This window comes from Dipodomys spectabilis, unplaced genomic scaffold (assembly GCF_019054845.1).
Source record: "Dipodomys spectabilis isolate Male_0828 unplaced genomic scaffold, ASM1905484v1 ptg000095l, whole genome shotgun sequence".
Classification (NCBI taxonomy): domain Eukaryota; kingdom Metazoa; phylum Chordata; class Mammalia; order Rodentia; family Heteromyidae; genus Dipodomys; species Dipodomys spectabilis.
Window position 1 is genome coordinate 4,914,110 of NW_024870772.1, and position 24,738 is coordinate 4,938,847.

The 24,738-nt window shown below is 34.1% G+C and overlaps 1 protein-coding gene across 2 annotated transcripts in view; it reads left to right on the forward strand.

Annotated features, from left to right (window-relative positions):
- Positions 1–24,738, forward strand: part of Dach1 (dachshund family transcription factor 1) — a 381,247-nt gene that overhangs the window by 148,972 nt on the left and 207,537 nt on the right. For both annotated transcript variants that reach the window (XM_042685761.1, XM_042685760.1), the window contains exon 2: positions 14,481–14,596. In XM_042685761.1, coding sequence (XP_042541695.1) covers positions 14,481–14,596 — 116 coding nt within the window. The remainder of the gene's footprint in view (positions 1–14,480; positions 14,597–24,738) is intronic.

The following is a 24,738-nucleotide window of genomic DNA, read 5'->3' on the forward strand; positions in this document are numbered from 1 at the left end:
TTACTATTGAGCCATTGTGATCCTCTGCTAAGAATATCTAGACATATTCTAGTTATTACAAATGAGGGAAACCATGCAGTCTATGATTCTTTGGGTTTGGCTTACTTCACTTAATATGATTTTTGCAAGTCTATTTCCTTATCAATGAGGCAATGCCATTCTTTCTGATGGGTGTGTAGAATTCCATTGTATGTACATACCTCATTTTTTTGATCCATTCATCTACTAAAGGCATCTGGGTTGATTCCATATCTTAGCTATGGTAATTAATGCTGCAGTGAACATAGCATTAGTGTGGGCTCATGCTGGTTTGTGATCATTTGGGTAAATGCCCAGGAGTGGGATTGCTGGGTCATAGGAAAGCTCTGTGTTTAGTCTTTAAGGAACCTCCATACTGCTTTCCAGAGTGGTTGAACCAGTTTACTTTCCCACAAACAGTGTAATAGCATTCCTGTTCCCTTTGGGCCACATCCCCACCACCATCTGTTATTATTAGTTTTCTAGATAATTACCATTCTGACTGGGGTGAGGTGGAATCTCAATGTGGTTTTGATTTGCATTACTTTTATGGCCAAAGATGTTGAACATTTCTTCAGGTATCTAGTGGTCATTCTTATTTCTTCATTGGGGAGGTCTCTCTTAAAGTCTTTAGACTACTTATTGATGGAGTTGTTGTTTCTTTGAGAATTGTTTTTGTGGGGGCTTACTTTATTGTGCTCTAATTATATTTTAAATATGAGGCCTTTGTCTGATGTATAGTTAGTAAAGATCTTCTCCCAATCTGTAGTCTTTCTGTTTATCCTTCATTTTAATGCAACCCCATTTATCCAGCCTTTCTTTGATTTGTTGTTTCTTATCTTTACTTAAGGAAGTTTTGACCTGTGCCAAATAGCCCTAGTGCTTCCCCTATCCCTTCCTATAATATTTTCCGTGTATGTGGTCTTACATTGAGGTCTTTGATCCATTTGGAATTGTTTCTGGTCAGGATGATATATAAGGATCTAACTTCAGGTTTCTACCTATGTCTAGCCAGTTCTGCCAACAATTAGGTGGCCATAGATTTGCGGGTTCATTTTGGGTCTTTAATTCTATTCCAGTGGTCCTCAAGTCTGTTATTGTGCCAGTACCAAGCTGTTTAAAAATTATGGCTTGTAATAGACTTTGAAGTTTGGTATTGATATTCCTCTTTGTGTGTTTATATATATATACAGTGTGTGCTTTTCATGGAATCTCGTATTGACTTACTTTAGGAGGTTATGGAAATAGTCACTGGAGAACAACAGAATAGGGTTGTTTGAAGTCAACCATTTAGTTCAACCCTTTTAGCTAGAATAAATTCAAAATGCAATTAAATCAGAACATAAAAAGAAGCTCTAATCAAGGATATATATTTACTCATAAGTTTGGCCCTGATATTTGATAAAAATTTTTATATTTCGTCCCTGCTTATGTATTTCTATAACCATGACACATTCAAAGAATCATGTCACATACTTCCTGAAATCTTATGAAAAATTTTGTGTAAGAGTTTAAAACAAAACAAAATAAATTTGGATTGATTCAAATACATTGTGAAGATATATTCTATCTTGTCTTCCTTTTTTTTTTTTTCATCTTGTTAAGATCAACATCTTCCAAAGCTGGTGTTGTTAAAGAGAATTCCTTAGTAATCTACTCTCCCTATATCACTCATTTGAGGTAGAGAAAAATCTTATGCCTGAATCCAGTTAAAGTTTATGGCCCTTCTATTCCAAAGTCATCACATCTCACAGGGCAATAGACTACTGTTTATTATTTTAAAAAAGGCAGTCTTGAGATGTAATAACTTCCTTTTTGAGACCTAAAGAAGGAAGCCCCTATCAGGGGTCTGGGAAAATGGAAAGCTAATTTTCAGAAAAGTCAGGCTAAATGTTAACAAAAATTGAAAGATAATTCAAAAGCTGTTCAGCTGCTTCCAGACATAATTAAAGGTGAGGGCTTTTTCTTTTTCTTTTTTGAAGTTAGCATTCCGATTACCTTCAATATTTTTTTTTTGGTCAGTTTTCCTTTGCAATTTTTGACATCATATTTTTTTGGGAAAAAAATTATTTCCTTGCAATTCCAGCTCTTTTGGTTTGTAGCACTTTTGGAGTTGAACTTAACCTAGGTTTTTGAATTTGTAGAAAGAAAACAGACAAGTTATAATTCCATTCAACGAAGTCTAGATGTTATGTTTGTTACTTTTGTAATAGTCACTTTTGAATTTATTTTAAATTATTTAGTTTTTCTTAAGCATGTTTTTAAAATGAAATACTCTGCTATACATACACAATTATTTTATCTAAATTTCTCAGAAGATTAAGCATTATCTTCTCTTATAATTTGACAAATAGTTTCCTATGATCTGCACTGAATTATCTCTAAATATTCTACCAATTTTTGCCTGACTTAAACACATACACATACACACTTAAAAAAAACAGAAAAGGAGAGGGGACAAGCAATTGAGAGATAAAAAGAGAGAGGAACTTGTTCATTAACAAATATTTTAGAGAATATTGAAACCATGAAAAGATCAAGTGAAGATAACACATAAATTTCTAAGAGGAAAATCACTGATATTTATATAAAATATTATTTTCTACTATCCTACCTGTTCATTTTCTAATACACAAAATATATGAGCTAGGTTTCATAGAATACAATATACAGAGTCCACTCATCCAAATCAAAGCTTGCAAGTTGTTCTTACACAGTAACCCTCCAATAATATTTAATGCAGTATTTCAGAACTTTTATATATAACCATATGGTTATATAGAGGAAACAATCAGTGAGAAAAAACGCACTGGTTTAAGCTCAAACCTGGACTATTTTTGATGACCTGGAAACCTATATTAAACCACATGATTATAAAAGCACAATTTATTATGGATATCTAAATTAAAATTTCAAATATATCTGCCTAGATCTGTGTACCAATTGCAGTGTACATATTTGGGTGTGGGCTGTTGTAGCTAATGATTTCAAGTCACAGGTTGTCATCAGCTTAAAGATTTATACTCTTTTCTTTCCAACCCCATCATTTTGAAGTGATGCAAGAGATCTAGAGTATTCAGTGAGAGGTAAAGGATAATGCAGAGAAGTCAGCAACTTAGCAGTCAGTAACCTAGAAGTCAGTAACTTAGCAGTCAGTAACTTAGTAACTTCCACTGTGTCTTGAGTACCAAAAGGGCAGCTTTTTCAGATATTTAAATAAGTCCTTACAATGAGCACCCATTCCTTCCACTATTCATTCTTTTCTATCCATTTAAGAAATATTGATCTTTTTCTACTTTGTGTCAGATATGGTTCTTGTATATGAAGATGCAATAGAAAACCAAATTTAATCAGCAAGCACAAATGATTGCATTAAAAAGACACAACATCATATTTCTGGACAATGCTTTGGATGAAAATACAATAGAATGGTAGAGGCAAGCTAATAAGTAAACCCAATGTCATCTTATACATATGACAATTGGGTAAGAGTAAGTATGAGGACAATGTATTGCGCAGTATTCTAGGAAGTAGCAGCAACAAGTCCACAGAATTTGTAAACAACTCTTATTTTCCTTCCAAAATACTAAATGCAGTCAGAATTGTACAATAGAAGTGCAGCTTTAAAAACAAATTTCAGATATCTTCTTGATACAGCTATTGAATTCTGCTGCAAATTTCTTGAGCACTGGATTATTTTCATGATTTTTATTTGGCATTTGGTATGGTTCTGGTTTCTTTAAGTTCTGCAACCAATCTATGTCCTATCTAAATTGTTTATTTATTACCAGCAATCAATTTTTTTTGTTTGTAAAACACCTGCGTTATACAGATTTGCAAAGATTAAGTCATATATTGCATTTCATATGTCTAGCACATGATGTTTGCAAAACAAATTGAATTATTAGATTTCATAATTTTTTTATTCCATTATCACCATAATAGCTACATTAAAATTTAGGCTAAATTCCTGGAATCCTAAAAAGCTGTGAGACATTGCCATTTCTAATATTATAATTAATTATGCATTTCCCTTCTTTGGAAGCTCTGCTCTATATATTTGTCTTGCTTGTTGTATATAATATGACTTACAATTATTAAACTCAACCTCTCCTGTTGCCTACTGTGCTGGAAAGTTCAGGCATTTCTTCACAGGAAACATACACAGGTTGTTACTTCAAAGTTGTTGCAATATAAGCTGGAACTATAACATACAAAAGAAGCATACCAAATCTGTAGACCTGGCTTTTACAATTCTCTGCAAATAGGACACTCTCTGAGGTGCTAAGTCACCCGTCATTCTCTGATTCACTCCACACTTGCCAGTATCGGAGGAACTTTTGGCTGTGACATTTGGAGGCCTTCATGCTTTCTTTTCACTTCATCTCCATAAGTAGGAGTAAAATTCTTGAGCACTTTGTGTGATTTTTCATTCTTTATGTTATCTGAAATGTTGTCTTATTTTTCTAAGTTATTACAATCTTAATAATATGATTGTGCCAATAAAAAGCCCTCTTTCTGAAAGATGTCAGTCTTATTTTATTGTTTCTATCACAGTATCTATGATTTGTCTTTGCATCTTATGTCTATCTATGTACACTTAAAATGTTGGAAAGGGAGTATTTTTGGAGCACATCATTGTATCTATTATCTTGGAGTTTGAGATTAGCTTACTGGGCTGAGCCTGAGGCTGATGTTTAAATTTTAGATCATTGACTAACTAAAAGTTACATGAAGAAATTGATGGTAATGTAGAATTCTGACTTCTAAGAGACTGAAATTTAATTGACATTGTTTTCTCTATAATTCTCTTTGATCTAATGTGGAACATAGGATTTAATCAAGAAACAATTTTTGTATTAGCAATAATGTATAAGAAGAATTTATGCTCTTATTTTTACCAAACTTTAACATATCATGTTTCAGTTTTCATAGTTTAAATGGAAATTAAAATATTTTTATCTCAAGTGTTTTATGAAATCAAATGAAACTGTATATACAAAATAATTAGAAGAATTTTTAGTGTCTATGTCAGCAATATTATATGCAGTGAATACTTTTAAACAATAATTGTTACTATTTTAGGGTATGATTCAACTATAAATACATATATACCTACATGTATAAATCACATAGGATTTAGTGCAATGATTCACATTTGAAAGCAATCTCTGTCCATAGTTGGAAGAGAGAAAAGCTGCATGGTATCTATTCAGTCTTGAAAAAGCCCATTTCTTCCCTAACTCTGTGACATAGGAAGTTTATATCATAATTTTTTATAATAATAAGTATTAGTATTAAAAGGTCATTCACTAAGGAAAACACTTTCATGAAGTATTAGATTGGAATTAATTAATGTAAAGCATATTAGTAGCAATGTTCAGAACTATGTAACTCTATGTCATGTAATGAATGAAACATGGCATTGAATCTCTGAAGGCTGGAAACAGAATACCTTTGTCTTTCTAAATACCATCTTTCCATTAGTGCATAGGCCTAGAATCCTCATGGGAGTATTAAAAGTTGTCAGGAAGGCTCTGAATTCTGGGGTTGATATTGGAATCTGTTTCAATACAACCTTTCTTTTCTCCCCCCTCCCCCCACCTTTTTTTCCCACTATATCTTGGCATTTCCACTAGTAGTTAGAGAAGGGGATTGGAAGTTAGATTTCACAAATAAATTAGTTATGTACATTTTCTCCAGAAATGAAATGCAAAATAACTTGTCAGTGAAGATCAAAACTAAAAAAGCAATTCAGAAGAATAAGACAAAATTATTAGTGAAGGATTTCATACTAATCATTCTTAGTAAAATTGAACCTTAGGATTGAGTAATTCACAACTTTAGCTCAGAAATATGTGGTGGGGGGGCGGGCTAGGAGGGGAAACTATCCCTCTGTGGATGTTTTCTTTCTTAGCATTCATCCCCTGACAGTGGAGTTACTAACTTCTGCTCTTTCATACCCCATCAATGATCTCCATACAAAACTACTTTGGAATATTTTTGGTCCAATTATTTACTCCCTAATTCTCAATATATTAACATGTCAACATGTATAGTGGCTTTGATACCTAGTGCCAAAGTTCCACTTCTCCAGTCAGATTGCCTTGCTTCACAACTTGGCTCTGCTGTAGCTCTACTATTATTTTTAAGCTGTGGAATATTGGTAATTTTACTTACTGGTGTCTCATGTTGTCATCAGGAAGCTATTGATAATTATATTATTTGTCCCAAAGGTTTTTTTCTTTTTTTAAAATGAGTATTAAAAGAATTAACAACATGAATTTAGTTCAAACAGTACAGTGGTTATTTAATTATCCAATATAACTTTCATTATTTTATTATATTGTTTACTACATCAAAGCAAAGTAAAATATTTGGTATAAGGGCCTTCAGATTTTCAGATTTATAACATCTACTACAGAGGAGAGCTTGATATTTTGAGACTAAAGCAGCATATTAGTGTAGAGGCCAAATTAAATATGATTTGCGAAGAGAATGATAGTCACATGCTAGTTCTTGGAATCTACTTTTGCAGTAAAAGTCTATATATATGCTTTTAGTACAAAGGGAAGTGAATAGAAAGAGCTGAGAAGATCAAGTTGAAAAATTTATTTATTTATTTTTTATTGTGAAAACACCCGTCAGAGGGGTTACAATTACATGGGCAAGGTAACAAGTACATTTCTTATCAAGCATTGTTGTCTCCTCCTTTGTTTCCCCTTCCCATCACTTCCCAACCCCCCACCCCCATCTCCTTCCCCCTCTTCCCCTCACTCCCCCCCCCTACCTGCACCGCCAAAGTTGTAAAGTTCGTTTTTCAACATAACGACTTGTACATCTCGTTGCAATGAGATGTACAAATAGGGTGGTGGCTCAAGTGGTAGAGTGCTAGCCTTGCGCTGAAGAGCTGAGGGACAGCGCCCAGGCCCAGAGTTCAGGCCCCACGACCGGACCGCCCCCCCCCCTCCCAAAAAAAAAAAAAAGTACACAAACTATGATACTGTTTTTCCTACAGGAGCCACCTGTATCCCTATTTAAACGATTTGTTTTTTCCCTTCCCCTCCACAAATTATACCAACATCAAATACAGTGAAAGCAGGGGTTATACCGTGGGGGAGGGACATACAAAGCAACAAAGAAATCATCTTATAAATATGTTAGAAACAATTGCATGAAAGAAAAAAAAACAGTTGAATACTTATCTTGGGGTTCATTTCCCACTTATCTGACCTTTTCTGCTTGACTCAGACATACTGGTTATTGCAAATAAGGGAAAACATGAGACCTATGTTTCTTTGGGCCTGGTTTACTTCACTTAATATAATTTTTCCAAGTCTTTCCTTTCAAGTTGAAAAATTTAAGACAGAATTTTTTTCTGTTATTGCCATTCAAAGTTTTAAAAAGTGATGTGTTTAAATATCAAATGTTTTTGTTGAAGCAAGTGCTCATCTTTATTATCATTTCAGGATATCTCCTTCACAAATTAGAAGCTAGAAAAAAATACCATGCAAAGAGAAAATAAGGCTTTATTATAGAGCATCTAGATTATTCAGATTGTTGCTTTTCAGAAAATTCATAAAATACTCAGAGGCTAAAATTTACATCTGATAACTTGAGCTTATAAACAAATCATTCCTTTCAGTTAAATATATCTATATTCATTATTAATATTAATTACCTTTATAAACTCAGTTATAAGCAACTATTCCATTTGTTGAAATATGTCTGCATGTTTTATTAAGATAAACATTTACACATTAGTCTTACCAAGGGCCTTGTAAAAATTTGGTGTAAGTAGTTCCTTCATCAATTTAATCTTGTAAATATCAATATTTATACGTTTTAGCTGTTAGTTATTTGATAGTTACCTCAGAATAAGTTTCAATATAATATCTGCTTTAGAGCAACTTGAATAGATATTAATGAAAAATAGAGGAAAATTTTTTGAGATTAATTATGACAATAGAGGTAAAGGTGTAAAAAATCTTTAAACAGTATCATAGTTTGTGTACTTTTTTTTTTTTTTTTGGGTCCGGTCGTGGGGCCTGAACTCTGGGCCTGGGCGCTGTCCCTCAGCTCTTCAGCTCAAGGCTAGCACTCTACCACTTGAGCCACAGCACCACTTCTGACTTTTTTCTTTTTGCTTATGTGGTGCTGAGGAATTGAACCCAGGGTCTCATGCATGCAAGGCAAGTGCTCTACCACTGAGCCACCTTCCCAGCCCTACTTTTTTTTTTTTTTTTTTTTTAATCAGTCATGGGGCTTGGACTCTAGGCCTGGGTGCTGTTCTTGAGGTCTTCAGCTTAAGGCTAATGCTCTCCTACTTTGAACCACAGCGCCACTTCAACCAGTGTCATAGGTTGTATACAACAAATTCCCTTAAAAATATTATGGAAGTTGAATTATGAATTAGTTTTAGAAGTTTATTTTAATATTTTGAATACAGTGTAGCCTTATAAAAGAGAAACTAATGTCAGCTTTAGAAAAATGTGTAAATCTTCACTCAGATTCATTTAATATTTTAATTTTCTATCAATCTTTTCTGTGTGTATTGATTACTTGCTTTACTTTATTTACTTCTGCAATATAAATTCAAGTTTTCAGGTTTCTATCTTGTTTTTTCACTTTAGGATGCAAACAGTACACATTATTCTCAACTCATAAACATTACTCTTCATGATTATAATATTCAAGTAGGTATATGAATCATTAAGAAGATTATATCTTTCCAGACTAAAATAATTTATATAAATAGAAACATAAAATATGAGTTAAAATTATATAAATACATATTTATGGTATCTAACTAATACCAAATGTAATATAAAAATACATACCCATTACATTGTCTTATGTCTTGGTTTGTTGACTAAGTTTACCAGAACAATATGTGCCAAATTTAAGTAAATTATTTGTGACTGTTGGCATTCACACACTGAGACCCAAAGAGGATATGCACAGGAATGGTTGACAAAGGCTCGATATGCATCTGATCATATACAATAATATTTAATGCAATGAACTCCAAGCAGAAGAAATGAGATATATTTGAATAGCTGTTACTGCTAATTTTTTTTCTCTTTTGTCTTGTTCCTTAGTTTGTATTTGAGAGGGTAAATGTTGGGGGGTGCACAGAAAAGGTGGAACAAAGGGTGACCAAATGCAACAGTGATACTCATTGGACACTATGCAGAAAATGAACTGTGAAACTTGTGGATGGAGATGGAGGGAAAAACTGGGAAAGTGAGGGAATGGGAGACCTGATTCAAAAAATTGTACTCATTACTTGATTTTAACCCCTCCATATATTAACTCTATAATAAAAATAAACATAAAAATCAATAAAGAAAGAAAAATGGATAAACTGAGACTAACGAGTGTTTTCCTGAAGTGAGTAGAATCAAGAGGTTAGTTCTTCTTCTTCTGCCTCAACTCTCAAAAATGAACCAAACATAATCCCTCAAACAGCAACAATAACAACGACAACAACAAACTTACTGTAGAGGTTAACAAAAGATTATGACTATTGAGAAATTTGGGGATTGACAATGGTTTTCATTCTGTTTTGTTTTTGGCCATGGGGCTTGAACATGGGGCCTGGGCACTGTCCATGAGGATCTAGTGCTACCTCAAGGATGGGCCCTCTACCACTTTGAGCCATGATGCCACCGCCATCCTCAGATCTCAGCTTCCTGGGTAGCTAGGCATGAGCCAACTAGCACGCTGTGATATTCATCCTTTCAATGCACTTAGCTTCATATCACTTTGGTGCTCATTTTTTTGAAGTTGAATTTTGGCATTATCTTGAAGAAGTCAAAACAAATGATACACATGATAAATGTGCATCCCTGGTCCCAGAGCCAGGGGGGAGAAGAGGGCTCTCTAATAATAAATTGAGTGGAAAGTGTGGGTAAATCTTCAACCAGCATGGGAGAGAAAGAAGTTAAGTCGGAGTTGTCCTGAAAGAAGACCACCCAGGGTGAATTGTTTTAAAGAAGAGATTTAAAAAAAAAATTTGTTTAATTTTAAAAATTAAGAATGGCCTCTGAAAGACTGTGTCTGAGTTCCTAAGTGTTGCAAATACTTAAGTGTGGATTTGGACATCCCTAATTCATTGTCCTTTTCATGGAGATTGTGGAAAATACTTACTAATGGCTGCAGTGTAGCCAATGTGTGATGCTAGCAAAACAATGAGAAAGTCTTAAATTCTGATTGTGTTCAGACTAGTAAGGGTAATGGTAAAAGTGAGGTGTGGTGTTTGATTAGGACTACAGTTCTCTGGGAGAGAAGTGGCTCAGGGTTGGAGATAAGCCAGAACTGAAGATGGCTACCATTGTGGCAATTGGCCATTCTAAAATAAGTCCTTCCATCAGTTGTTTTGCACTCTCTTCTCAGTATTTTTTTCTTTCCAACAATAATTACCTCTGTAGAAATCATACTGAGCATTTGCTTATAAAAACATCTTCATTAGAAAAGTTAGATAATTTAAGGCTAAACCTTTTAATAACTTCATAGGCAAGTATTATTAGTCTATCTGTTCAGGCAATAAAATACATGCCTCTGGCTGCAGTACAATATCTGTTTTCTTGGAAATCTGTAAGTTACTGTTGAAAGAAATTTTAATATTTGAAGTATTTTATAATTCAGTTATCTTCATAGGTTCTCATAGAAACTAGAGACCCTCTGTAGTGACCAAGATTGCTGTAAGGTCGCCTTACAGTAACAGGCTGCCAGTAAAAGGATCTAAGTGTAATTCATGAAAGTGGAGGGAGGCAACTTTTTCTTATTCTCTGTCAAATAAGATGTGTAACTCTCTATAGAGTTCTTGACTCCTTATAGAGTTCCTAGTATTCTTGACTCCTTTCAGTCTTTTCTTTAAGTTCCTTAATGTTCTTTTCTTAAAATTTGCTTGTTTTGTTTGATTTTTTAAAATTTTTATTGTGAAGGTAATGTACAGCAGGATTACAGTTATATAAGGCAGTTAATGAGTGAATTTCTTTTTGAATGTTGTCAGTTTCACCTCTTCCCTCACTCTTACCTAATTGCAAAGTGAAACCACCAAGGATATTTGCTTTTTAATGGAAGTTTTTTGCTTTTATTTTTTAAAAGAACTTTGAGTTCCTATTCTGAAAGCAACAAATATCTATTGGTAGAATTTGAAGCAATGTGATAGAATGGGTAAGAAATGCCTGCAGTGGAAGGAGCCCACTGGGTCTATTCTAATCACAGCATGAATTAAAGTGTAGCCACTTAGTAGCCTGCCTTCTACTTTCTGAGTGAAAGCTGTGAGATGTAGACAACTCCTGTGAATTGAATAATAAAGCATTCTTTAACAGTTTCATTTTCTTTAACACAAAAACAGATCAAAGGGCTAAATATTCAAATATTTTAACTTCAGTTTCCCTTTCCATTGTTACAACACCTTGCTAGAGGTCTCTCTGACATCTCCCTTCCCTTTCTTGCTACCTTGGTGTCTGTTTAGAAATATGTTTAAGGATTCTCAGATACTTTTTAATTTCTTGGAACTATTATTTACTGGAATCCATGAGACAAGGTATTTGAGGAATTTGAGATTTTTGCTCCAAAATATAGTACATAAAATATTTTTTATGTTTTTGTGTCAAAACTAGGTGAAATTTCATTTAGGTGAAAAGAGTGAGTTTTAGGTACATTTTGCATGTCATTTGGGGAAGTAAACAAACCTAGATTACTGTAATCTGTACAGTATGACTATCATAGAACACAGCCCTGTGTACTACGTACACATAGTATGCATATATAGTACATAGAAAACACTAAAACTTAAATGATTAGTAAGGAGCAAGATTAAGGGTTAAGTAGATAATATGGAGGTGAGAATGAATTGCTGTGAATATATTGACAAAGGAGGAAACATTTATAGAGATGCCATAAGACCAAAGAAATCCATGACATCCTAAAATGATTACATTTAGGTAGCCAAAGCAAGATGGTGAGAAGTGCAACAGTGCCAATGTAAGTCCAAGTGTAAGACTGAAAGGTTGAAATCAGAAAAATAAAGAGGGAACAATTACTAGAGCTTGGTGTCAAGACAAGGTTTTTGGGTCTAGTAAGGAGCCATTCATACCTTTAATCAAATGTAAAGCATGGTTAAACTTGCATTTTAGAAAAATCCTTCTGAAATCAACCTGAAGAATTGTCTAGGTTCTAGGATCTAGAATGGGACAGAGTTGGAGGTAGATTTGGGGTAAGATTGGAAAGCGTTAACTGTAGTAGACATAGGAAATGGAAAGTAGGAATGGGGATGCAGTCTAGAGAATGGGTTAAGGAGTTAGCATTACAGAAATGATATTTAAGAGTGCATGCGAAGGAATTGTTGCAGCCAAGTCCTGGATTTTTGGCTCATTCAATTAGTGACCGTTTTGCTGAACTAGGGGAAGAGCAATCGGTTAATGGGGCTGATGCTGAGATCAGATGTGGACAAGCCATGTCTGATATCATATAAAACATCTAGGAATGGAGATCTGGTAGATAGGTATCAATCTCTCTGAATCCCAGGAGGAAGATCTGGGCAGGAGATGTGTATTTAGCCATTAGTCTTTCTTATTTAAGTGATGACAAGGAAAGAGCTCGCTCTAGAAGAATGGAGGCTATCTAAAGGCTGTTGATTGATCCTAGGCAAATAATAAAAGATAAAAAGCCAGTTGAAGATGAAGAGTAATAATGAAAAGTAAGAAGCAGCTGAAGAGACACTTTGGAACAACAAAGAGACTATACTTGTTAGTTAACAAAACAAATGTGCTTATAATTTCTTTCCTCTTGTTCTAAACACCTCCATTGAGCTGATCCCAGACAATAAAGCTAGCAGACTTACTCTCTGTTTCCCGTGATTTTCAGGGCATTTTGGTGTACTTGAAATGTTTTTTTTTAATTTCATACATTTTTATGCTTTCATTCATTTTCTTACCTTATCACTGAAGTGGGAATTCTCCAGATTTAACTTAAAAAAAATTTTTTTTTGAAATTTCTTCTAGTGTTCCCACTGCCATCTTTGTTTCTTGAATGTGGAACTATCATCATCAAACCTAAATTCCAATTAGTATCCAGATTGCAACTTTCTTATGGGAGTTATTAGCACATTACAATTTGCATTATGGTTATTTATGCACCAGATTCTTTCCCTTTGGCAAGAGTACAAGCTCCTGAAAACTAAGAACTCATTCCCCCAAATTAACCTCCATAGCTCACTGCTTTGCAAACAGCAGGTACTTAGCAATTATTTGTTCAATGACCACATGTAATACTTACACAAAATAAAAGAAATGGAATTTTTGAGTCTTCTGATGAGGCAAAGGGGCTTAGCTGAGACAAACATGAAAATGCTTATTTATAATTGGCATATCTAATTGTTTTGAATTGAGGCTCCTGTTGGCCAAATAAGTGATGGAAGAGTATTTCATAAAAGCCCACTAATAAGCCAGAGGAGAAAAGTGGAAATTTAGTGCTAAGAATGCTTGTTTATTTAATAAAATGTGAACAATATATTCTGTTATTTTCATATGAAGTAGTGAATACTTTTCTAATACTTCACCTGCTTTTACAAAAAAATAGTATAGCATAGCAGACATGTAAAGGATAAAGACTCTAAAACATAAATACACTTTATTTACCCTAAAGACAGATAAAAGAAGCTACCCAGGCAGGTTCCCAATGATGTCCTACAAATATTCCAAGTCTTTCTCATTTATTTTAATATATTCAAAGTTAGGTAGCTCAGTGGGAATGTTCACTTACACAGAATAAGGGTTAAATGATAACTTGACTTATCTTTTAAATGACAAAAAAATAAAGAAATTGCAAGACCTTTTCACACATTAGATATGTATTGTCATTTATCATCTAGATATCAGGCTAGCAGTGCGAAGTAATAAAACATATCATCGAAAAATGTGCTATAGGTCTGAATCACTCTTTCATTCCACCTCCCAGCTAACTGTAGTATTAAATCAAACAAGCAGAACATTTCCTTAGGCAGCCATTGCCTTTTAATTTCCTGAAGAACCTTAAAATATCATTCATTACAAGTACTACACATATTTGGTTTTTAAAAGTCTCATAAATCAATAGCAGGCTGACTGTAATAATTATTACAAGTTAGTGCATAATTTTCGTGCTGAAGGCTGCATGCAGAACTTTAGCATATGCAAACGAGGCAATTCAAACTGTGTATAGATATTAATATGAAGAAGCAGGTAACGAGGTACAGGCTATGAATTATGCATCAGGAGTGGCTGATCTTCAATGAGGAAAATGAATTCAGCATGTAATCTAATTAGTGATGGAAGTCTATTACATCTAACTGCAAAAGCAACCGTCCTTGAAACAAATTTATTTACAGTCCATGTTACCACTTGAAACAACTTTGAAATGATGTGTAAGACAACAGCTTAATTGTAAAATTTTTTGTTTGTTTGTTTCAGTTCTAGACCTGGAAGGCCTCCTAAGAGGACTCAAAGTGTCACCTCCCCTGAGAACTCTCACATCATGCCACATTCTGTCCCTGGCCTCATGTCTCCTGGGATAATTCCACCAACAGGTAAGGACGCTAACTTATTTATGCCCCAAATACTAAGAGCCATACAATACTATAGATTTTACACCTACCACTTGCTACATTGATATTTACATTTATTAGTTTCATTTTATACAAACCAAGGCCATCTGTAGAGGACAGTTTATTTCAAGATTTCATTATGATTATCCTCACTTCTTGATTTGAAAAGAAAGGAACTTAATTGAGCACAGTACTAGAAGTTATTTTAATGAATCCGGTCACAAATTGCCAAAAGCAAATTTACCCCTTTAATCCTAGCTACTCAGGAGGCTGAGTTATGAAGAATATTGGTAAGAAGCACACCTAGTTAGAAAAGTCTATCAGACTCCATCTCCAAAACAAACAACTAAAAACTAACAGTAAGCATGAGCCAAATATTAGAGAGCCACCCCAGCAAACAAGAGTGAGGCACCGAGTTCAAACCTTAGTACTGGCAGATGAAAGAAAAAGAAAAGGAAAGCAAATTACTATTCTAATTTATCATTAAGAAGTAAAAGCTCAGAGACAATCACAGAAAATCACTGGATTTCTCAAGGCCAATCAACTGATAGTTCTCAATGGTTATACACACCCAGAACTCTTAAGTTCTAAACTTAATTCTCATTCCATAAGAACTCAGAAAATGAAATGTGCATACAAAACAATAGGCAAGAGTTATGTCAAACAGAAATAGCTCACAGGTACCTTGCAAAAACTGACATGTTGGGAGAGGTGAAGGGTAAACAAAGGAGGAGGCTGCAATGCTTGATAAGAAATGTATGCATTATCCTGCCCATGTAATTGTAACCCCTCTGTACAGTAAGTTCTCAAATAAAATAAAATTAAATTAAAAAAAAATAAAAAAAACAAAAAAACACTGACATGTTGGAAACTATGAAAACAAGTAATATAGTGAATTTAGCCTATTTTTCTCAGGCAAATCCATTTCTATTAGAGCTACTTGAACTAAACAGATTATTACAATATTGAAAATGTGTAAGTTAAAAATATCTTGACCATATAAACTATATACTGTAAATGATTTCATAATATACAGTACTACAGGAAAAAGAACTGTGCTTTTTGCAGCCTACATGTGGAAATTCTTTAGTGTATTTATATGTGTATACTCACTCTTGATTTCATCAGAAGTTGAACCAGATCAATGAGCAAATTAAATATAATGATGATATTACACAGCATTTAATATCTCTGTTATTGCTTGTTTATTGAGAAGATACACATATAACCATACAAATGGAATGTAACACAGCAGTCAAGTCTCCATGGTTGAGCATCACAGAACTTCTCTGAAAATGTAGGCTTTTGTTTTTCATACTACATATAAAGATCTCAACTTCATACATTGTATAGTTGAAAGACATAAGAAGAAATCATTCACATTTTATGTTTTTGGAGTTCTAAATGACCACTTTTCTGTATTTGGTGAACTGTGTTATATAATCTTAGTTACTTAAAGGGGAAAAAAAAGTATTCTGGAAAAATAGTCATAAAAACAGGGACAAGGAATCACAGAAATGATGGGACTAAGGATAAGGGGGGAACCATTCTAACAGCAGTACTCACAAGCCACTATGTTGGAGCCAGGCATTGGTGGCTCACACCTGTAATCTAGCTACTCAGGAGGCTGAGATCTGAGGATTGTGGTTCAAAGACAGTATGGACAGGAAAGGCCATGAGATTCTTATCTTCAATTAACCACCAGAACACTGGAAGTGGCGCTGTGGCTCAAGTGTTAGAGCACTAGCCTTGGGCTGAAAGCTCAGGGACAGCACCCAGCCCAGAGTTCAAGCCCAGGGACCCACACCCATTTCCCCACCCCCACAAAAGACTCTATGTTGGAAATGAACTTTACAACTTGTAAGGGAGGGAAAGCTCAAGAAAAGTATTGAGGGGGTAACACTGTTTGAAAAGAAATGTACTCATTACCTTACTTATATAACTGTAATCCTTCTATACATCCCCTTTCCAATAAAATAAGCACAATAAAATAAAAATAAAAACAGAGAAGATCTAATTCCAGATTGTCTTCCAGTACTTATTTTTTAAGGTTAGGGCAATATACTTAATCACCAAGACAATAATTAAATGAGATGATACATCAAGATCTAACTGCAGCAATGTTTCACAATTGACACTAATGAATAACTTTGGAGTAAGTAAACTTCTAAATCATTAAGTTTGTGGGTTGAAGTCTATAAAATTATTTTTGAATGACATCTTTCTAAAAATATGTTATACTTTTTACTTATTGGGCAGTCACTGAAGTTAGTTTCAGCTGGGCTCATTATAAATCCTTTATTTTTAACAAATCATCATATTTTAGCTGCAATGCCATTCCTCTCAAATATGATTTTTTTAAAAACTTTTACCAGGATTTCTGGCAAGGTTCCTAAGCATTATGTTGCAAAGACATTAACTAGTCATTTCCTAGGGAAGAATGAGGAAAGAGAGCTCATAAAGAAAGTAGACTGTGAGAAAGGGGATCCCTGAGCAGACAAATGCTTTCTACAGCCCAGTGAATGGCTTTAAAGCAGTTCATGTGAATTGACTGGTGCCTAATTCTCTTACTTTTACGTATGACTATTGCAGCTGAATGATGCTGTTAAAATATTTAATGTGATTTCTCTTTTTAAATTACATTTTTAAGTTGGAGAAGTTTAAAATTTAGGGAATACAGAATAGTATCTCCATAAGCTAGGGAATGAGTTATTTAGTATCTTCTTAACTAGATATCTTATGGTCTTGAAGAAATCTTTCTGGAGCTGGAAAGGTGGCTTAGCGGTAGAGTGCTTGCCTCACATAAATGAGAACCTAGGTTTGATTCCTCAGCACCACATAAACAGAAAAAGCCAGAAGTGGCACTGTGGCTTAAATGGTAGAGCACTAGCTTTTGGCCAAGAACTGAGGGACAGTGCCCAGGCCCAGAGTGAAGCCCCACAATTGACCCCCCACACACACAAAAAAAAGAAAAAAAAATCTTTCTAGTCTCAAAGAGCATAATACTTCTTTTTCTCAGAATGTACTTTATGTTTTGGGAGAATGAGATTCAATATGAACATGTAAACTTTCATATTCCAGGACTTTGTATCTCCTTCTTAAAATTGTATGTCATTTTTTTTTCTTCCTGGGATAGGAAACACTTATTTATAACACTATCTATAAACATCTTGGTATGAAGCAAACTACTTTGATAATATTTCTACAATGTTTTAACCTCTTTGTTTTAATTTCAAAAATCTATTTCAAAGAACCCATGAGTATGTTTAAAAGATATAGAGTACAATTTCTAAAAACCAGTGAAACAATAAAAAGAACAACCATGGAAAGCTCAAACTAAAAAGAAGGGTGCAAACAAAAACCCACCCAATTTTACATCCTAGTGTAGCTTACTTACAAACACTAACTTGTACTTTGTATTCCTGGGAGTAGTAACATTAAATATAATAAGATGGTGCTAACTTACTTTCAAATTTGCATAACTTGTTCCTGTGGAAAGGAAACAGATTAATTTTGATGAATTTATAATTATCTATTGATTTGTTCCTAGTCGTGCCTTTGTTTTTTTTTAATCTTCAACGATTGATTTTAAAAATCACTTATCTTTCCAGGAGGCATTTGTTTTTATCAGGGAACAAATATCTTTATTTTTCCAATTTTTCCCCAGGTGGGCATTTATAATTTTAAAAAAGACAAAAAGTAAGTAAAACAGATTACAAAGCTGTAGCATTATTTATGGAGTTTTTATTTGTTAATTATTTTGGTTGCTTGAATCATGTCCTTAGAGTAGGATGAGGGTAGATAGAGATAATTCCCCAAAGCTATGGTTGTCATCAGATGCTATAGCAACCAGAAGCTGAAGTTAATGAAAGAAAGAAGCGTCTGTGTGGAGGCTCCAGAGGCAGCACCTCCTGCAGTGGTCATTGCATTTATTTTGACTGAGCACTTGTCATAAATCATTTTTTGACAATAAGCACGAGTTTGGAACATATTCATCCTAGCAACACAGTTTCAATAACATTCCTACTTTTTATAGGGTCAAGTCTATTTCACAATTAAAGAAAGGATATATAGGAATGGAGAGTAATGCCTTTTGGGGCTAGAAGTGCAATTTGGATTAAGTATTTGGCCTAGTTTTTTTCTTAATATATAATTTTTATTGTAAAGATACTGTATAGAGTGGTTACATTACACAAGCAAGGTAATGAGTCCATTTCCTATTAAGAGTTGTTACACCCTCCTTTCTTTTTCCCCTTTTTACCATCCCTTCCCTTTCCACCTCTCCAAGTCTTCCTCCCTCCACTTCCCCCTGTTCCCCTGCAAAGTTGTAAAGTTTGTTTTCAATATACTGTCTTGTACATCTCATTATTACAATGGGTCATCCTGTATCCTTATTTCAACATTTTGTTATTTCCCTTCCCCTCCCCAAATTAGAAAAATGTATATACAAGATGCAGGACACTAGAATCAAATACAGTAACGATAGGGGTTGTACCATGGGGGAAGAACATACAAAGAAACAACAACAAAAAATCACATAGTACATTGTAAGTAGATTAAAAAGAATAGCAGCAAAGATAAAACCTCTTGTGTCCCTATCTTTGGGTTCATTTCTTTTGTTTTTTTTTTTTAATTGTGAAAATACCATACAGAGGAATTACAATTACATGGGCAAGGTAATGGGTACATTTCTTATCAAGCATTGTTGCCTCCTCCCTTCCCACCTCTGCCCTGCTCCCTTAGCTAAAGTTGTAAAGTTCGTTTTTCAACATAACAACTTGTACATCTCATTGTTGAAATGAGTCCACCTGTATACCTAATTAAATGATTTGTTTTTTCCCTTTCCCTCCACAAATTATACCAACATCAAATTGAATGAAAGCAGGGGTTATACCGTGGGGGAGGGACATACACAGCAACAAAGAAATCATCTTATAAATATGTTAGAAACAATAGCAAGAAAGAAAAAAACATTTGAGTCCTTATCTGGGGGTTCATTTTGCCTAACATCAACATATCTGACCATTTCTGCTTGTCTCAGACATATACTAGTTACTACAAATAAGGGAAAGCATCGGACCTATGTTTCTTTGGGCCTGGCTAACTTCACTTAATATCATTGCCCCATTTGTTAGGAAATGGAAAGACTTGGGGCTCATTTCGTTTAGCATGAGGTTATATGGTCATGTGTACATAGCTTTTGACCTCTGGACATATATTAGTTATTGCAGATAAGGGAAACCATGGGACCTATGTTTCTTTGAGTCTGGTTTGCTTCACTTAATATAATTTTTTCTAAGTCTTTCCATTTTCTAACAAATGGGGTGATATCATTCTTTTTGATGGAGGCATAGAATTCCATTGTGTATATATACTACATTTTCTTGATCCACTCATCTACTGAGGGGAATCTGGGTTGGTTCCATATCTTAGCTATGGTGAATAATGCTGCGATAAACATAGTTGTGCACTTAGCTTTAGTCTGCCTTGTTTGTGATCGTTTGGGTAAATCCCAAAAGTGGGATTGCTGGGTCATAGGGGAGCTCCATGTGGAGCCTTTTGAGGAACCTCCATACTTCTTTCCAACGTGGTTGATCAAGTTTACATTCCCACCAACAATGCAGTAGGGTTCCCTTTTGACCATATTCCCTCCAGCATCTGTTGTTATTAGAGTTCTTGATTGTAGCCATTCTAACTGGGGTGAGGTGGTATCTCAATGTTGTTTTGATTTGCATTTCCTTTATGGCTAGAGAAGTTGAGCATTTCTTCATGTGTCTATTGGCCATTCTTATTTCCCCTTCAGAGAAGTTTCTCTTTAAGTCTTTAGGCCACTTATTTATTGGGCAGTTGTTTCTTTGAGAATTTGTTGTTGGGGATTTAATTTTTGGAGTTCTAAGTATATAGATATGAGACCCTTGTCCGTTGTATGGATAGTGAAGATCATCTCCCAATCCGTGGGCTTTCTGTTGATCTTGCTAGCTATATCCTTTGCCAGGCAGAAGCTCTGCAGTTTCATGCAATCCCATTTGTCCAATCTTTCTTTGACTTGTTGTGTTTCTGGGTCTTTATTAAGATAACTTCGGCCTGTGAAAGTAGACCTAGGGTTTCTCCTGTTCCGTCCTGTAATATTTTTAGGGTGTGTGCTTTGACATCGAGGTCTTTGATTCATTTGGAGTTGATTCTGGTACAGGGTGATATATGAAGATGTAGCTTTAGCTTTTTGCTTGTGTTTAACCAATTTTGTCAGCACCATTTACTGAACAGGCTGTCTTTCTTTCATTCTATTTTTTTTTTTAGCTCCCGTATCAAAGAGTAAGTGGCTCTAAGTCTGTGGGTTCATTGCTGGGTCTTTGGTTCTATGCCATTGGTCCTCGGGTCGTGTTCTTGTGCTAGTACTAAGCTGTTTTGATTAGTGTGGCTTTGCAGTAGAGTTTGAAGCTTGGTATGGATATTCTTTCTGCTAAGGATTGTTTTTTGTATTCAGGATGTTTTATTGTTCCATATGGATTTTTGGATTGCTTTTTCTATTTCACTGAAGAATGAGGTTGGGATATTGATAGGTATCGCATTGAATTTCTAGATAGCCTTTGGAGGCATTGTCATTTTCACTTCTTGATTTTACATTTAGGACACAATGAAAGTGTGTGTGTGTGTGTGTGTGTGTGTGTGTGTGTGTGTGTACTGGGGCTTGAACTCCTGGCCTTGGCCTATTGCTCAGTTTTGTTATTTATGTGTGGTACTCTCCCACTTGAGTCACACCTTCACTTATAATTTTTTGCTTTGAACTACAGTTGGCACATCTCATTGTCTTGAGTGGCTAGGATTACAGTCATGAGACCTGACTGCAAACATACAATGTTTATATCAGTATTAAGAAGTAACTGACATTTGCATTTGACATTAGTAGAAAGTTACCCAATGACTATTTTTTAAAACGCATAGAAATGAATGATTTATACTTTTATTTCTGACAGTATTTCTCTCACTACTGTGACTGTATAGATTTATAGACAGTCTTCATTTGATGCAAAGAATGTAATTTCAGACACATGCATTTTGACTAAAAGATAAGTATTCAAACATTGGAAAGTTAGTGTTTTGAGGAAAAAAATAGCAGACCAAGATGAATTCCACTGGAAATTTTAGTCTGGAAAGAAGCTTAAAGAAAATATTTCATATATGGACTGTGGCTACAAATATATATATAATAAGTATTATATATAAGTATGTAGTATACATATTTTATATATGTATATAATACATACTATGTATGTATACTACATACTTATAAATAATACTTATTTTATATATTTGTAGCATCAGTCCATATAAGAATATATTTTTATAGCTCATATTCTCTATTTTTCTAGCTAAATATCAGTAATAAAACATTCAAACTACTCTTTTTTGAAATATCAACATGTATGATATTCTAAATGCTTTAAATATTCACCTTTTTCACAGTGAAGAACTGTGCCTTATATGCTGATAAATTTATTATAATAAATGTATTGTATTCCATAGGGAGACTCCTAAGTAAGGATAACAGAAAGACATACAAGTAAAACAGCCACAAATGGATTGATCATCTTCAGTAATAAATTAAACATAGCTGGCTGCTGAATGCCTTACTCAAAGAGTAAATATGACATAAACTACTTAAGCCATTTATGTTTATACAGTACGTTATGTGGTTTTAACATTTATATGCAGAGAATATTTGTGAGATTTCATCATTGAATGCTTTGAAACCAGCACATAGTAATCTACAACTAACACAATACAGGTTACCATTTAGCTTTTTTTCAACGGAGGAATAATGTGTGTTATTTACCCCTTATAGTAGATAAGTCTGAACACTAAACTTTTTCATGCAAGTTATTATTTTATAACAGATATTGGACACTATTATTTTCCTGTGGCTATTGTAACAAATTATTTTTTGGTAGCAAAGCTAAAATTTATTTTCTCACAGTTTTGGTCAGAAATCTAAAATCAGTATTGCTGGGCAAATGAGATCAAGGTGTCATCAGTGCCACCACCCTGTCAGTTTAGGGAGAAAAAAATCTATTCCTTGACATTTTCTGTCTGCTGGCATTCTTTAGTGCCTGGCCACTTTGCTCCAATTCTGGTTTTCTTGATAAAGTTGACTTCTGTGTGTGTGTGTGTGTGTGTGTGTGTGTGTGTGTATCTGTGTATGTCTGTGTTTGTGTGTGTCAATGTGTATATGTATGTGTGTGTGTTTGAGAGAGAGAATGTCTGTGTGTATAAACTTACCCTTTGCTTCTCTCTTGTAAGGATACTTGTGATTCAATTAGGCTATATTAGATAATGCAGGATAATTTATCCGTCTTGAGAACTTTAACTTAGCACATCGGAAAACACATTTCTCCCCACCAAGCCCCATTTCCAGACTCTTTGGACTACAGCATGCATATCATTTGGGAGGCCATTGCGATCTATCCAGCACTACTGTCTGCAAATCAAACTCATCAAGTCATTGGATGCAGTTGTGTCCACAAAGGGAGCCTCTGGGAGGTTTGCTGTCTTTTGCTCACTGAGATATCCCAATGATTAGAACATTGCCTGGCTACAAGGAGATATACAATGTAAGTACCAGTCAATGGATATGGCTGGTAAACATTTAATAAATTATTTTGGAAAGGAATTATTCCTCATAGTTACAAATTTAAGTAACAGTGTGTCACTACAGCTTTGAAAACCCTATTAAATACCTGTAAAATATAGATTACAGATTTTGAGTCTATAATACAACAGAAGTATACTAAGTATATGGAATATGTTATTTGTTTATAGATTATGATTACTTCATTTAAGCCTTAACATCAACAGTTGATAACTTTTATATAACTAGATTGATGCTCTTTGGAAATGTTTACAAAAATAACATGGCATTTATCTGTATATCAATATAAAATATATTATAATGTATATACATATATTATAAAATCCTTAAGGGTTAGAATTCTAACTGGATCCATAGAATCTTGATTTAGAAGTAATTTGTCACACATTTGCGAATTTAACATTGTACAAATGTTACAAGGAATCACAAAACCAAAAGTTTTGCTTTGTATATTTTGATGCAATATATAGTGTATTTGAGTATGATAGCCAAATCATAATGTGTCTTGTTTCTGTTATTAGCATTGAAATTCATAAAAATCTTTTCTCTAAGCTCTTAGACCAAAGGTCTGGTTTTTTTTTTTTTCAGATTCAATTACATATTAGTAGTCTTCTGGACAAGCTTCTCCTCTGCTTATTTAGAAGAAAATTACAGTTCTTTTTTCCCTAATTTACTTCCTTTTTCCAAGTTTCTATTGAAGTCTGAATCTCCTATGCCTGTACTAGCCTGTACTAAAATTATAATCTGCTTACCCTTCTCCATCAGTAGATTTGCATTAATGAAGTTGCTAATGTCTTTAATTGACTAATTGTAAGGTATTATTTGTTTCTCTTTTGGTAATATAATGTATATACATTAAGAAACCAAATCTAATTTTCACAGTCAACTTTTGATTATGATGAGACAGACATTGTATACATCAGATAGAGTTGATGGTTATTATTATTATATTATTATTATTGGTGAGATCTTGGTTATACAATTTGTTGCAAGGTCTTTCATTGTTCACTGGAACTTTTTGACTCTTAGGAGATGATATTACTATTCTAGTTTCCCTCTCCTAACCTAGAGAAATTGCAAATATAAATATTGTTTATTCAGGAGGAAAACAAATCCAAGTCTACAACATATATATTTTTAAATTTCTAAAAGATGTTATAGAACAAAAGGTATGCAAAACAAGATAAACAATATGATTGCTTGGTCTCTTGCTTTGATAGTTTTCTCCTCTGAAACTCACTTCAAAGCTTCAACTCTTTCCTTGAAGGCTTGTTATGAAAGGTTTCGCCATCTATGTAGAAACCTTTTTATTTTCTCCATGCTTTTAAAGAATAAGTTGTGAGTCTGTCTTTTATAAAGAAGTAGAAATGTTAATTGTCAAGATTGATAGCCCCCAAAATTTCCAAAAGAATTAGCAAATCTGGAAAGACCACAGTATTAATATAGTTATGCCTTTAAGGTCCTAAAATATTTATTG